Below are 16802 nucleotides of genomic sequence, written 5' to 3'. Positions count from 1 at the left end.
ATATTTTCGCAACGACAGTGATTAGATTATGCAGGTGGTTGTACACGTAGGATTGGTGACGATACATGTGCGACAACGATTGGTAGATGGCACCCGTAGTGTGTGATTATATCGTTTCACTTCTTTCACAAAATGTATCACAAAATTTAACTTTATTTTGTACATTCTAATTCTTTCAAATTATATATATATATATATATATATAATAAAAGGCCAATTCAAAGTTCAGTTTATTCAAATTGATTAGTTTCCCACTTAGACATCTTATTAGGCAAAGCCAATCACCAACAATACACATCAAACAAATAATTATATCTTACAAAGCAATAATATCATTTATGACCAAATTACATATAATTATGTAAAACAACACTAGAATTGAATTTGATCTATGATACTATATTAGAAAAAAGAAGAAAATATAACTAACTCCTGGCATGAATGATACCAAACATAGCTTGGTTCTATAGATACAAAAATTATAATTTTAAAGTTTTTCAATAAATTTTATTAAAAATCTTGTTAATTTGATCTTTAAAAACAAATTTCATTACCATACTTTCAATGGGTAGTTTTGTATGGAATCATTCCACGGGTTATCGGATTCTGGTTTAGAATCCGATACCCATTTCCATACCAAGCTGCCCACCTTAAACCCGGTTCCAAATGCAATCATCCACATTTTCTCTCCCTTTTTCACCCTATTTTTTGCTTCAAAATAAGCCAGCTCATAAAACACCAAACTACTTGATGTATTCCCGAACCGGTTCAAAGTCATCCGAGCCGGCTCAGTCACCGAGTCACTAAACTTCAAAACCCGCCCCACTTGCTCAATCACTGCCTTCCCGCCCGTATGCACACATATATGGTCAAAAGCCATCTTGAAATCCGGCACTAATGGTTTCAACTCACCCCCTGGCATAGCAGTTGACACCACTGAGTAAACATATCGGGCAAGTTCACTCAGTGGTAGGACCCGCGGGGCGAGGATCTTAATATGTTGCCTGAGGTTTACTCCAGCAACTCTTATTAAATCTTTGGTGAGAGAAACGCCCGTGATTCCTTTATTGTCTTCCTCCTGGAAGGCTGCACGATACGCTGAGTCATCGGCCCCATGGTGGGTTCGGAGAGAATGGGATAGCTCCATCTTGGCAGTTGAGCGGCGGGAAGGGTTGTTGGTGATAATTGCCGCCGCGCAACCCACCCGAAAGATGCAATTGGTTACTAGCATTGATCTTTCTTCACCTTCATACCTATAATTAAGTGTAAACCTTTTATCATATTGATGTTATTACAATTGGTGATCATTAAATAGAAGCCTCCTAACTAACTAGGTACAATGTTAATAACTTAATATTGCATTGCAATTTTCAGACGTTTTTCAATTTATCACTCGTTCTTAAATAAACGCGTTTTTTATCTATATCTACACTATCTAATAAATAACCACATGTTTAACATATTTGTATTTATTCTGTTTTTCACTACTTTTTTCTTCTCTCTCTTATATTAAATAAATACACATTGCCTTTTTATGTTTTTAAATAAAATATAAATTATATCAATAAAACGCGTTTGTTTTAAATAATCACTTATTTTAATAAACTTTACAATCTAACTGTGTGACTTTTGCTTGTATTTTAAAACCCCAATTATATATTAAGTTTTACACATATATGATTTTTTTTAAACCGCTGGCATGTATAATAAATTTTTTCACTATAAAATATAGATAAACATTTAATAATTTTATGTATTTATACTTTTATAAATAAATAATAAATCAAACTTTTTACCTATTGAAAGTTAAAAGTTCAAGAAAAAAAATTTAATAGCACAACAAATATAGTTTGTTTTATATCTAAAAAACGTATTTTATATAGTTAAATATTTTAACTATACATGTAACATAACATCAAATACAAAACATATACCAGTTTAATGTAATGCTCTCAGTTATAACAACAAGAGCATTCTTGATTTTCCGGCCACCGCCTCGCAATATCCGGTACGCCATATCAATCGAAAGCACGCCGGAGCTGCACCCCATTCCGCTAAGGTTATACGTTTTCACATCGGACTTCATCTTATACTTATTCACGATAAGAGACGAAATCGATGGTGACGGTGAGAAACTCCCACAAGTCACGATCACGACATCGATTTCCTCTGGTGAAATTTTAGTTTTCGCTAGGAGGGAATCGACGGCAGAGAATATTCCCTCATCCACCTCTTTTAGCGCGCTTTTCAATGACGGGGTTTGATTTTCTTCAAACATAAAAGGTGGGCCATACCTGAAATAAAAAAAAAAACAGTTTAGTATTATTAGTATAAAGTAAAATAAAAGTAACATTTATTATTAAATAATTAATAAAGTAAAGTAGTTTAAAATTATTGATGTAAAATAAGACAGATGTGAGATCTGTAACTAATTAAAAAAGTAACATTAAAAAAAGAAAGGTGACGCATGCATACGTATCGTTTCCTAGTCCGGATTTGGAGTAAATATTTCGCATGAATGTCACCGGCTCAGGCGTCGTGAACCGACCATCTCGGAGTAGGAAATCATTAGCTAAATCATAAGTACATTTTCGGTCCGGTGGCGGTTGGAAACACGAGTAGTTAAGGAGGTATACGGGGTAAGGGCGCGATCGGAGATGAAAGAGTATAACGAAGATGGCGGCAAGGGCGGTGACGGCGGTTAACCGGAGGTTAGCGGTGAGGAAGCGGAGGAGGAAGGCAGAGGTGAGGAGGGTAAAAATGAAAATTTGTAGCCGGTGATGGATGGACAAAGAGGAGAGGTCCATGTTAATATTATTATTGTGTGATTGTACAAGTGGTAAAGCACGTTGTACAAGTTAGAATTTAGTATTGAGTGTGCATGGTTTGGAGAGGATGTATCTTGTCCATATTTATAGGTGTGTGGAGATGTGAAATGACGAATTTGCCCTTGGTATCAAGTGTCACTATCTAGATGTGCATGTAATAATAAAAGTTATGAAACAACCTTAAAATATGTTTGGTTTCCTTTAAAATGTAACACAAACACAAGTGGTGTTGTGTTGTTCAATTGGATGGGTAGTTGTGTGTGATACAATCAAGTGAATCTAACTAGATTAATAGATATGTTGTAACAACTTTTTAAGGTTCTAAGAAGTTTTATAATTTGAACAAATTAACCATCCAAACTTAGCAAGTTGGTCGGTTTGAGATTCTAACTGATCGATTTACAATTAGTTTTGACGATACAATTTGGTTTCCAAAGTTGGAACTTACTTTGGGTATTTATTATTTATATAATTTTTGTTGAATATGTAGTTAGTTAAATATGCATTATAAGTTCTAACTATGAACTATCTTTTATCAGTTTCAAATTTTAATACTAGGTTTAGATTTGAAAAAAAATATATATAAAATAAAAAAATTCGGTTGGACCAGTAAACCATCAAAACTAACCTACCAAATTGGACCGGTTTTGCTCTATCTTCTCATGAACCTATAATTTGTAGTTCGATCTTCATTAAATCAGTAAACCAGACAGTGAACCCCACGAATTAGTTTAGTCTGGTCCAAGTGGATTGCCATCTCTAAACATGGCTAAACATTAATTTTCTATGTTTAAACCCGCAATCATACTTCCATTTCGCTACTCATGCTCGCTAAACGTTTATCTTTGCAACTGATCTGTGAAAATCCTTGATTAGTTTTCATTTTCATTCAACTGGGAAAAAAAAATCAATAGACGATAAAATATCTAGATAGACGTATAAATTTGACTTCTTTGCTCTAGGTCAAAAAACCTTTCGATTTACAAATGCACATTGAAAATGTGCGGTTTTTGTCCTCTCGTATCCTAGAACCCTAAAAAAGCCGATGGTCCATAAATACGAGATTCTAACACGATCGTCGGTTGTTTCTTATACATTGTTGTCACACAAGATATGATGATTGTGACCTAAATATTGTTTTCTTATAAACTGTTGTCACACAAGTCTTCACAAGATATGATGATTGTGACCTAAATATATACATAATACTTTTAAAGTGATGTTTTAGATTATAAATTATTTCTATAACTAAAAAAAGCAGTACATGTACATATAACTTTGACATTTAGATGCATTAAATGGTTATGTAAGAATACAACGTGTTGTCTTACCATGATATACTGCTCAAGTTATATTGTGGGCTGAACCAGTCATATTTATTACCCCATGAATAAATCATTGAAACCCAACTTGCATTGGTAGATTTAGATCTACATTCCACTTGAAATGTAACTTTCTAAAACTGAGAAATGGTTTATTTTTATTTTTATTGTTGTTTTTGATATATGACTTATATTTGCAAAATATATAATCTAGAAGAGATAAAAGTGATCGGGTTTCTTGGATAAAAGTTAGATTTAAAAGAACTGAGCTCTCATTGGATGATTGGTGTAGTTTTCGTTTATAATAGACGCTCGTGTATTTGTTTTTTTTTTGGGTGGTTGGGCGTGGACTGTAATAGTTCATGTCCTGTGTTTTGGTATTTGTATTAAGTGGCTTCTAGCGCCTTACTAGAGTTTTTAATATTTTTTGTTGGTTGTTTGAAAAAATATATATAATCTAGGGTACTTAACAACTAGTGTTGTTATAGATTACTCATATCGATCGTTATAATCCACTTGATAAATACGTATAGAGATCGCTTAAGTATTTAAAAAAAAATTTCATTAACATAGCCCGTGTGTTAAAACTTGTTAAAACTATAATACATTTCAAGCAAAATGTATTTCTTATATCATTTTACATAATTTTTACCCGTGTGCTAATCTTCAAGCCAGATAAAACTGGTTGATAGATCAGTTTTTACCTATTTACATACACAATCATTTTGGGTGAAGTACTTTTACAGTTTTTATTTCTGTTAGTTGTTTACGAGTTGGACTGGTTGAATTGATGAACAAGTCGGTAGTTGAAATAGTTTTTGATGTGATACGTTCATTGATTGTGGCTAATTTTGAATTATTGATATAGAATTTTAGTTTTGTTTTTTGAAAGTTGGAAAATGAAATATTATGTTACCAAATAAATCCGATCATTATGACCTAGGGCTATCACTTTGATCCAAAATCCAACCCGAGAAAACCCTAACCCAACCCGAAAACCCGAACCCGAGAAAGACTAACCTAAACCCGAACCAAAGTAATTCGGGTTGGTTCTTGGGTTTAATTTCTGGAATTTGGGTCAACCCGAATAAACCCTTTAGTTTTAGAACCAAACGTATAATTATTAAGTTAGAGAATTTGATTCTTTAAAGGTTTTAAAGAAATTTGTTTTATTAATGTTGCATGTTATAGCATATGATAATGTTGTATCATGAAATAAATTTTTTTTGATAATTTAAACCCAAAATTGGATACGATTTTGTACAATTTTGCACTTTTTTGAATTGTTTTATCCAGTTATGCTGGTATATTACTTGGTCATTTAAATTACGATTAAAGAGGTACACAACACTTTAATTTTGGTATTGTAGTGTTCTTTTTTTTTCGTATTCTTAGATACCTGAAACCGATTAACCCAGCTCAAGAAAACACAAACCCGAAAAAACCAGCGAGAGATTTGGGTTAGGTTTCGGATTTGAATTTAACCATTTGAAACCAGAAAAACCAGACCTGAAAACTCCGAAAAACAACTTGTGTTAGATGTAACAAACTTGCTTCACCCTTTCAACGATTTTACATCATTGGTTGCAAGTGATGGGTACGGGATGGACTTTTTCTTCCATAAAAGAAACAGATGCCAGTCAACTTTTGTTATTTTATTGTTAGTTTCAAGCAAATAGATACTGTCATATTAATATGGTTTTATAACATGTTCGAAACCAATTGAAATGGTTATAAAATCATGGTTTTATTTTGGCTATACCATTATACAACGGTTCGGTTAACAGTTTGGAACTTGCAACCTGAAGAAACACTAAGTGACCCCGGCAGATTACGGATAATCTTAGGGTCAAGTAGATGTTTCCCACGAGGGTTAGGTCCGGCAAAGATGGTTATTCTTCTGATGACCTGCAAAACAGACACCGTGAGCTCGTCACTGAGAAGGGGGGGTACCTCCTTGTGACCACCATCCGGCGTGAGAATCAGACTAGATTGCTCTGAATATAAATGTATATTGAGAGAAATAGCTAGAGCAGATAAGATATGTAATGGTATAAGATAGTATATGATACCGTTCCAAGGTGTTGAGTATTTATAGCCGAAGGTAGGTTTCCAAGTAGGTACAGCCAGCTGTATAATATTCCTTTTCTACCAACTGTGGGCTACGCACGTGCTGTGCTGGTGGTTGGTGGGTAGGCAGCGGCTGATAGTGACATGGCCGGCTGTGTACTATTCATTTTCCACCAACTGCAGGCTATGTACGTGCCACGATGAGGGTTGGTGAGTAGGCAGCGGCTGATAGTGACATTTTGTACTAGAGCGTGCTCCTCGTCGTACTGTTGTCAGTGAGCTGTCACCCTGTGATGGGCTGCTTTGGTCAGATCTTGTCTATTTTGTCCATACCTTGGCAGATATAGTACAAAAGATCCTCCAGAAGCGTACGGACTGGCTCATTTGGGCGGGAGTATTCCCGCCTTGCTCATTCCTTCTTCAGGTGACATTACTGAATTATTGAGAGTTGGTGCCTTGTGCGTGTAGCCTTACTATTAGTGCGGGTAGCCTTCCTGATGGCTTGTATCCGCAGCTGCGGGAACAAGCGGGGTACTTCACCATTGGGAGGCTTTTCCTGCGGGAACAGCTGGCGTACTGCGCGTAAGGTCTTCATCTCTCTGAGCATGGTGGGTCCTGCGGAACCAGTTGGTCTTTGCGCAGACGTCCCTCTTCAAGGTGAGTCTTGCGGGTCCAACTGGGCTCTGCTGGGACCTACCTCTTCAAGTCCCCCTAGTCCAATGTTCTTCTCATGAATTATTAATAAGTGAGGTGAACTTTTGGACTTAAGCAAGGGGTTTTGAAAAGGGTTTTTAGTTTTAAGGTTTTCCGTGGGGATTCTTCCCGCGGTTTCCCTAATGTCACGTGCAGAAATTCCCGACTTTTCTGCTTGATCTTTGGGTATGATGCGGGTAGGTGTGTAACTTCCTCGCAAGTCAGGTGTAACACCCCGACCAAAGGCGGATTATACATCGGGGCGCCACATATTGTTTCATTACTCGTGACACTATTGGGTGTCAATATTTAATAAATATATTCATTCACGCACGCGCAACGTAAACACAAGATAACATAAATCAACATAAATCAATATAATATAAGGCAAAATATTCGGATAACAATAACTTGTCTTGATACATTTTAATCTAGGTCCAAAAGTAAAAACGTCCTACGTGTCCACAAGCTCCAAATGTAGCTACAGCAAACCTGAACATGTGTTAAAATAAAACGTCAAACACTTGCGTGTTGGTGAGGAATCAAGTTTAATAGATAATAACAATCACTGCGCGCAACACGTGTATGTCTGGTGTTTAACAAGGGTGTAATCAGATTGTGACCAAGCCTAAATAGATCATAGTTCATAGTTCAATCCGTGCTCCCAAATGAGCACAAAAACAAGAAAACATCTGTGCAAGTGTAAACAAAGAAAACCGTAAACGATAGGTCTCCCGTGTTTATCTAATGGATCCATGAAAACTTCGGAATAGGCCGAACAAAGCGGTTAATGATACACACATACAAATAAACAGCCAAGTAAACGTCCTCAACACATGGGATACTGCGCGACTAAAGTTCATAAACAAGTTTAAGACTCAAGTTTGTACGAACACATGAACATCCCAAAACATTAAAAATAAAAAGGGATTTTGTACGAGATTACTCACTTGATAAACGGTGCGGTGAAAGATAAAGCAAGAACCAACTCTAAACAAGCACAAGTTAACCTATAAATAAAGATTATCGTTTTAATGATTGGTTTTAGGTCTTGAATATATGTTAGCATAGTAATAAGTATCTTTAACAAATTATTATATATTATAGATTACCGGAAAACAGGGCAGAACAGGAGAGAAGACGATTGCAAAGGGAGGAGACGGCAGAGGATCAACGGCAGAGAGCAAGGAAGATAAAGATAATAAGTGTTTGTGTGTGTAGTGTTAAGAAAATAGCATTATTATTTATAGGAAAACCCTAGGGAACACAATCCCTAGAAAAGAGGAAAAGATCTTCAACAGGATCAAGCAAAAGATAACAAAAGCAAAAAGGTTCCAAAAGCAAAAGATATCAAAAGATATGGCAGCTGCAGGGGACAAAGGAAAAGCTGACAGGGAACAGTAAACAGGCATGGGAGGGTCAGATAAAGGTACAGGTCAAGCATGGAAAAGCAGATCTCAAAAGATAATGTTAGTCACTTTTTCTGTCAGCCAATGGGGTTGATGCGCATGCTGCGCCGAAAGTAACTTTTCAGACATAAGACAGGTTAGGTCAAAAGCACAGAAGATAAGACATCACAAAAGTAAATGGCTGGATTAAACAGAAGAAAAGACTCAAGGGTTCAGCGCGAGAAGGCTGACACAGAAGATCAAGGGTGCGCGAGCGCGAAGGCAGACAGAACCAACCTTTGCGCGTCGCGGAAAGAACTACAATCCTTAGCGCGCCGCGGGAAGAACTATATCTCTTAGCGCGTCGCGGGAAGAACTATAATCCTTAGCGCGCTGCGGGGACAGTTCGCCTCGCGTGTCGCAGCAACAGATGGTCTTCACGCAGGCTTCCTTGTAAGGAGTCTGGCGCGTGGAACTGCGCAGACATCCTTAGGCGGGAAGAAACAAAGGACAAAAAGTTGAGAGGGGTTCAAGGCTAAGGGTTAAGCAGAGGGGCGGGACGGCGACAAGAGAGAGAAAGAGGCGGGACGGCGACAAGAGGGACAAGGAGGCGGAAAGAAAGAGAAGAAGAGGGACGGGAAGGAAAATATTATTATTATTATTAAAAAGTAAAATATAAGTATAAATAAATATTAAATCATAACAGAAAGAGATCGGATTAGAGAAACGGGTACTTGGGTCGGGTCGGATGTGGCAGATGTCACAGTCTCCCCTACTTTAAGAAATTTCGTCCCGAAATTTATCTCGAAGTAGGTTGCGCAGAGAACAGGTGCGGGTACTTGATCTTCATTTGATCTTCCCTTTCCCATGTAAACTCGGCTCCGCGCTTGGACTCCCAGCGAACTTTCACGATAGGGATGCGACTGCGCTTGGTTTGCTTTACCTCGCGATCCAAAATCTCAACAGGCTTCTCAATGAAATGTATAGATTCATCAACTTGAACTTCATCAAGTGGAATGTGAAGGTTCTCGTCGGCTAAACACTTCTTGAGATTGGATACATGGAACGTTGGATGCACATTGCTGAGCGCGGGCGGCAGGTCTAGTCTGTAGGCAACTTTTCCCACACGCGCGAGAATCTTGAATGGACCAACATAACGAGGAGCAAGCTTACCTTTCTTCCCAAAGCGGACAACACCCTTCCAGGGCGACACTTTGAGGAGAACAAGATCACCAACTTGAAATTCGAGAGGCTTCCGCCTACGATCTGCGTAACTCTTCTGTCGGCTTCTGGCAGTCAGCAGATGATCACGGATCTTGGCGATTTTATCGGTTGTCTCTTGAACAAGTTCGGGTCCTGTGATTTGAGCTTCACCCACTTCGCTCCAACAAATCGGTGAGCGACACTTTCGACCGTAAAGTGCTTCAAAGGGGGCCATACCAATGCTGGAATGATAGCTGTTATTATAAGAGAACTCGATCAAAGGCAGGTGCGAATCCCAATCACCTCCAAAATCAAGAACACAAGATCGGAGCATATCCTCAAGAGTTTGAATAGTTCGCTCAGACTGTCCGTCAGTCTGAGGATGATATGCAGTACTCATGTCCAAGCGAGTTCCTAACGCAGATTGGAGAGATTTCCAAAAGCGAGATATAAAACGGCCATCGCGATCGGATATGATGCTCAAAGGAGTACCATGGCGGCAGACAATTTCCTTGACATAAAGCTGCGCGAGTTGCTCAACACGGTAGGTCTCACGAATGGGCAGAAAGTGAGCAGACTTAGTCAATCGATCCACTATTACCCAAATGCTATCATGCTTGCTTGCGGTCAAAGGTAACTTGGTGATAAAGTCCATCGATATACCTTCCCATTTCCACGTAGGAATTTCTGGTTGTTCGAGCAAACCAGATGGGCGTTGGTGTTCAGCCTTTACCTTAGAACAAGTCAGGCATTTAGCTACGAACACAGCAATATCCTTTTTCATACCGGGCCACCAATAAGTAATGCGCAAATCCTTGTACATCTTATCAGCGCCAGGATGAATAGAATACCGATATTTATGCGCTTCACTCAGGATATCAGCGCGAAGATTCTCATCATTGGGGATCCAGATGCGATTGAGATAGCAGAGAATTCCACTCAGATTAGGGACAAAGTGAGCTTCCGCGCCACACGCTAACTCGGCGCGAAGGTTTCCATTGCTGGTGGATGCGCGCTGCGCGTCACGAATGCGTGATTCCAGATTGCTCTGAATCGGCGCAAAGTGAAGCTGCGTGCGCGGCAAGATACAGTTAAGCTGGCAGGGTTTGCGGCTGAGCGCATCGGCTACCACATTAGCCTTACCAGGATGATATCGGATCTCACAATCGTAATCGCTGATGAGTTCGTTCCATCGGCGTTGTCTCATGTTAAGTTCCTTTTGATCAAAAATATGCTGAAGGCTTTTATGGTCAGTGTAAAGGATACACTTAGTACCATAAAGGTAGTGTCTCCAGATCTTCAAGGCAAATACAACTGCACCAAGTTCGAGGTCGTGAGTTGTATAATTCTTTTCGTGAATCTTAAGTTGCCTTGACGCGTAAGCGATAACCTTGCCTCGTTGCATAAGAACACAACCGAGACCTTGGTTGGAGGCGTCGCAGTACACGACAAAATCATCATTACCCTCAGGTAGCGCAAGAACAGGAGCTTCACACAACAATCGCTTGAGCGTCAGAAAGGCTTCTTCTTGCTTCGAGCCCCAAATATACGATTTACCTTTGTGCGTTAGAGCTGTTAAAGGCAATGCGATCTTTGAGAAGTTCGAAATAAATCGCCGGTAGTAACCAGCTAAGCCCAAAAAGGAACGGATTTCGGTAGGAGTGGATGGCGTCAACCAGTTCTTGATTGCTTCAATCTTGGATGGGTCGACATGAATACCCATCTTGTTTACAACATGACCAAGAAACTGTACTTCATCAGACCAAAATTCACACTTGGAAAGCTTAGCATAGAGTTGCTCAGTTCGAAGCTTTTGCAACACCAACCGAAGATGTTGCTCATGCTCGGCCTTGGTCTTAGAATACACCAGAACATCATCGATAAACACGATCACAAATCGGTCCAAGAAAAGGCCTACACACCCGATTCATTAGATCCATGAAAACGGCGGGTGCGTTGGTTAAACCGAAGGACATGACCAAGAATTCAAAGTGGCCATAACGAGTTCGAAAAGCAGTCTTGGGAATATCCTCTTCGCGGATACGCAACTGGTGATAACCAGAACGGAGATCGATCTTGGAGAAACAAGAGGCACCTTGGAGTTGATCAAAGAGGTCGTCAATACGCGGTAAGGGATACCGGTTCTTAATGGTGAGCTTGTTCAACTCGCGGTAATCGATACACATGCGAAACGTACCATCTTTCTTTTTAACGAACAACACCGGAGCACCCTAGGGCGAAGAGCTAGGGCGAATGAATCCTTTAGCGGTCAACTCTTGAAGTTGACTTGCCAATTCTTGCATTTCGGCGGGTGCAAGACGATAAGGAGATTTGGCTATGGGGGAAGCACCAGGGACAAGATCAACACGAAACTCGACTTCACGAGTGGGAGGGATACCAGGAAGATCATCGGGAAAAACTTCAGGGAAGTCACGCACAACAGGGATTTCGCGAAGTTTCTTCTTTCCTTCATCAGTTTTAACCACATGGGCTAAGAATGCAACACATTTCTTCCGCATAAGCCTTTGGGCTTCAGCGCAGGACATAAGCTTAAGACCGTTGGAGGGTTTCTCGCCGTAGATGTGAAGATCACCATTTTCTCGAGGAATGCGAATCAACTTCTTGGCGCAAATAACTTCTGTGCGATTCTTCGAGAGCCAGTCCATACCAATAATAACATCAAAACTTCCAAGAGGCATGGGGATGAGGTCGATTAGAAAATCGCTTTCATTAAGGTTAAGCATGCAATCCTTGATCACAGAGTTTATTAAAATAGTTTCACCATTAGCCAATTCAACTGAAAAGTTTTCACTTAAGTTAATGCGCGGTCGCGCAAGCTTCTGCTCAAAAGCGCGAGAGATAAAACTTCTATCGGCGCCAGTATCAAAAAGTATAGATGCATATTGTCCGTTAAGCAAAAATGTACCATTAACTACGTCATTATTCGCTTGCGCTTGGTGCGCGGTTATATTAAAAGCTCGTCCGCGCGTCGCTTGGTTGGAAATTTGGTTCACCGGATTTGCTTGCGTAATTTGTACATGTAGTCTCGGGCACGCGTTCCGGAAATGACTGGGATCACCGCAGTTAAAGCACGACCTGGGTCGTGGAGTATGGTAAGTTGGTTGAGGGTTTTGCGGGTAGGTTGGTGGTGTTTGCGCGATTGGGTTAGCGGGAGGGACTTTACAGAACTCGGCAGAGTGACCAACGCGGCCACATCGGTTACATTGTCGACACGGGGTTTGGGTTGGGTGGTGAAGTCTACAGGTTGGGCAAAAGGGTTGGGTTCCTGTGTAAGGTTTCTTGGTTGACGGGGCAGGGAGTGCTGGATTGGTTAAGGCATAGCTGTGGACTACAGGAGGTGTTGGGTAGGTTGACAGTGGGTTAGGCGCGTAAACTGGAGGTTGGTAGGTGGGTTGCTGGACTATGGGCGGGTTGGTAAGCGCGTAAACTTGTCTGCGCCTACGTTTGGGGTTGTTATGGTTTGAGGGTTCTGGTTTGGTTTCTGTTGGTTCAGGGGCAGTTTTGGTGGGTTTGGTCTTCTCAGCTCCCCGCAGGAACAGGGTTCCTGCTCTGACATGGTTGTCGCTGAGCACAGCGGCTAACTCGATGGCGTCAGAGAGGGTTGCTGGGTTTCTGGCCCATACAGAATCTTGAATTTCCATGGGGAGTCCCCCAAGGAACTTCTCGATGGCTCGGCGGGAAGGGGTAACAAGGTGAGGGACAAGCAGGCTTAGTTCATGGAAGCGCGTCGCGTACTCGCGTGCTTCGCCACTGTACTGTTTCAGGTTCCAAAACTCTTCCTCCAGGCGCTTTACTTCGTTGGGAGGGCAGAATTCTCGCATCAAGAGATCCTTAAATTCCTCCCAGAGCATGCTAGAAGCAGCTTCTGCGCCACGCGCATGAGCTACTCCATTCCACCAAGTAAGCGCCCTTGATTCCAAGACACTAGAGGCATATAGGGTTCGTTTGTCTGGAGGGCATTGGGTGTGGAGGAAAGTGTTTTCAATCTTCTCGAGCCATTGGAGCATCACGGTGGCTCCTTCAAGCCCTGTAAATTTCGGAGGGTTACCCGCATTAAAGGACTTAATGTTATAACCGGAGGGGTTGGTATTGTTTTGGCTCAAAGCTTGGGCTATTGCGGCGGCCATTTCCTGGGAACGTTGCTGCGATCGTCTGCGCGCGGCTTCTTTCCTCCTAAGATGGCGAGCTGATAGCGGAGGCATTCTATAAAAGTTTTAATTTTGGTTAATGTCTTAGCGCAAAGTATAATCTTATAAAGCTTGGTTTCGCGGGGTTAGATACCATCAACAGTTAAAGTAAAACATGAATTTGAATGCAAACTTAATACAGGTAACAAATTCGAATCGAGAATCGACAATTCATGTATCACCATGACTTTCCGAATTCTCAATTTAAAATAACGAGTAAACGAGCATTGGAGTTTTGACAATTCATGTATCACCATGACTTTTCAAGCCTTCAATGTGAAATATATAAGAAAATAAGCATTGGAGATTGACAATTCATGTATCACCATGACTTTTCAATCTTCAATTTAAAAACATATAGTAAATGGAAATTGAAAATCAACTATTCATGTATCACCATGACTTTTCGGACTTTCAATCCCCACAAACGAATATGTAAAATCGAAATTCATCAATAAAAATTGAAATATCGCAGAAATACGTGAAATCATACGCTGCGTCTGCGCAAGCATATTTATAAATAACGAGTAATTAACAATAAGCGCGCAAACATGAGATTTCTCTCATGCGCGAGAAGGGACTCTTAGGTATTCTAGGCCGTTACGTCTAACCGCTTATCCTAAAGTCAACAAGCTCTGATACCAATCTGTAACACCCCGACCAAAGGCGGATTATACATCGGGGCGCCACATATTGTTTCATTACTCGTGACACTATTGGGTGTCAATATTTAATAAATATATTCATTCACGCACGCGCAACGTAAACACAAGATAACATAAATCAACATAAATCAATATATTATAAGGCAAAATATTCGGATAACAATAACTTGTCTTGATACATTTTAATCTAGGTCCGAAAGTAAAAACGTCCTACGTGTCCACAAGCTCCAAATGTAGCTACAGCAAACCTGAACATGTGTTAAAATAAAACGTCAAACACTTGCGTGTTGGTGAGGAATCAAGTTTAATAGATAATAATAGATAATAACAATCACTGTGCGCAACACGTGTATGTCTGGTGTTTAACAAGGGTGTAATCAGATTGTGACCAAGCCTAAATAGATCATAGTTCATAGTTCAATCCGTGCTCCCAAATGAGCACAAAAACAAGAAAACATCTGTGCAAGTGTAAACAAAGAAAACCGTAAACGATAGGTCTCCCGTGTTTATCTAATGGATCCATGAAAACTTCGGAATAGGCCGAACAAAGCGGTTAATGATACACACATACAAATAAACAGCTAAGTAAACGTCCTCAACACATGGGATACTGCGCGACTAAAGTTCATAAACAAGTTTAAGACTCAAGTTTGTACGAACACATGAACATCCCAAAACATTAAAAATAAAAAGGGATTTGGTACGAGATTACTCACTTGATAAACGGTGCGGTGAAAGATAAAGCAAGAACCAACTCTAAACAAGCACAAGTTAACCTATAAATAAATATTATCGTTTTAATGATTGGTTTTAGGTCTTGAATATATGTTAGCATAGTAATAAGTATCTTTAACAAATTATTATATATTATAGATTACCGGAAAACAGGGCAGAACAGGAGAGAAGACGATTGCAAAGGGAGGAGACGGCAGAGGATCAACGGCAGAGAGCAAGGAAGATAAAGATAATAAGTGTTTGTGTGTGTAGTGTTAAGAAAATAGCATTATTATTTATAGGAAAACCCTAGGGAACACAATCCCTAGAAAAGAGGAAAAGATCTTCAACAGGATCAAGCAAAAGATAACAAAAGCAAAAAGGTTCCAAAAGCAAAAGATATCAAAAGATATGGCAGCTGCAGGGGACAAAGGAAAAGCTGACAGGAAACAGTAAACAGGCATGGGAGGGTCAGATAAAGGTACAGGTCAAGCATGGAAAAGCAGATCTCAAAAGATAATGTCAGTCACTTTTTCTGTCAGCCAATGGGGTTGATGCGCATGCTGCGCCGAAAGTAACTTTTCAGACATAAGACAGGTTAGGTCAAAAGCACAGAAGATAAGACATCACAAAAGTAAACGGCTGGATTAAACAGAAGAAAAGACTCAAGGGTTCAGCGCGAGAAGGCTGACACAGAAGGTCAAGGGTGCGCGAGCGCGAAGGCAGACAGAACCAACCTTTGCGCGTCGCGGAAAGAACTACAATCCTTAGCGCGCCGCGGGAAGAACTATATCTCTTAGCGCGTCGCGGGAAGAACTATAATCCTTAGCGCGCTGCGGGGACAGTTCACCTCGCGTGTCGCAGCAACAGATGGTCTTCACGCAGGCTTCCTTGTAAGGAGTCTGGCGCGTGGAACTGCGCAGACATCCTTAGGCGGGAAGAAACAAAGGACAAAAAGTTGAGAGGGGTTCAAGGCTAAGGGTTAAGCAGAGGGGCGGGACGGCGACAAGAGAGAGAAAGAGGCGGGACGGCGACAAGAGGGACAAGGAGGCGGAAAGAAAGAGAAGAAGAGGGACGGGAAGGAAAATATTATTATTATTAAAAAGTAAAATATAAGTATAAATAAATATTAAATCATAACAGAAAGAGATCGGATTAGAGAAACGGGTACCTGGGTCGGGTCGGATGGGGCAGATGTCACATCAGGAGCGTTGAGTTTCACTTGTGTAGATTCTCCACGAGGTTTTGGTAGTTTTAGACATAGTGATCAATTATGTTAAACAACCAATTCCATCTTGGAGCTTCAAACAATCTAGTTCTCAACGTTCCCGCTATGCGGGGATGTTATTTCCCTTTCCACAAGCATGGCCCAGAAGATCCTTCTTGGTTTTAATTCCCTGCAAGTGCTAAGTATGTGAAGGGTTTCGCCTTGACACTGTACCCGCACTCGTCTTATAGTTACTTGACTTCCAAGGTATTCTTGGCTTCAATTCCCTGCAGGTGCTAAGTATGTGAAGGGTTTCGCCTTGACACTGTACCCGCACTTGTCTTACGGTTTCTTGGTTACCAGGTATTCTTGGCTTCAATTCCTTGCAGGTGCTAAGTATGTGAAGGGTTTCGCCTTGACACTGTACCCGCACTTGTCTTACGGTTTGTTGGTTACCAAGGTAAGGGGGTATATTCCCTCTTATTTTTGAATCTTTGTTTCACG

The 16802-nt window shown here is 40.4% G+C and overlaps 1 protein-coding gene across 1 annotated transcript; it reads right to left on the bottom strand.

Annotated features, from left to right (window-relative positions):
• Positions 1 to 467: 467 nt before the first annotated feature.
• On the bottom strand, positions 468 to 2833 carry LOC143601453 (3-ketoacyl-CoA synthase 11-like). The gene is made up of 3 exons (XM_077078858.1): positions 2476 to 2833; positions 1935 to 2294; positions 468 to 1253 (listed from the first exon to the last, which is right to left on the bottom strand). Exons 1-3 carry the CDS (start codon positions 2805 to 2807, stop codon positions 551 to 553), a joined length of 1395 nt encoding a protein of 464 aa, XP_076934973.1. The 5' UTR covers positions 2808 to 2833; the 3' UTR covers positions 468 to 550.
• Between the last annotated feature and the right edge of the window lie 13969 nt (positions 2834 to 16802).

This window comes from Bidens hawaiensis, unplaced genomic scaffold (assembly GCF_021521415.1).
Source record: "Bidens hawaiensis isolate Kalapana, Puna unplaced genomic scaffold, B.hawaiensis_p1.1 tig00056308_1, whole genome shotgun sequence".
Lineage (NCBI taxonomy): Eukaryota > Viridiplantae > Streptophyta > Magnoliopsida > Asterales > Asteraceae > Bidens > Bidens hawaiensis.
This window is presented reverse-complemented; position numbering and strand designations above follow the sequence as displayed.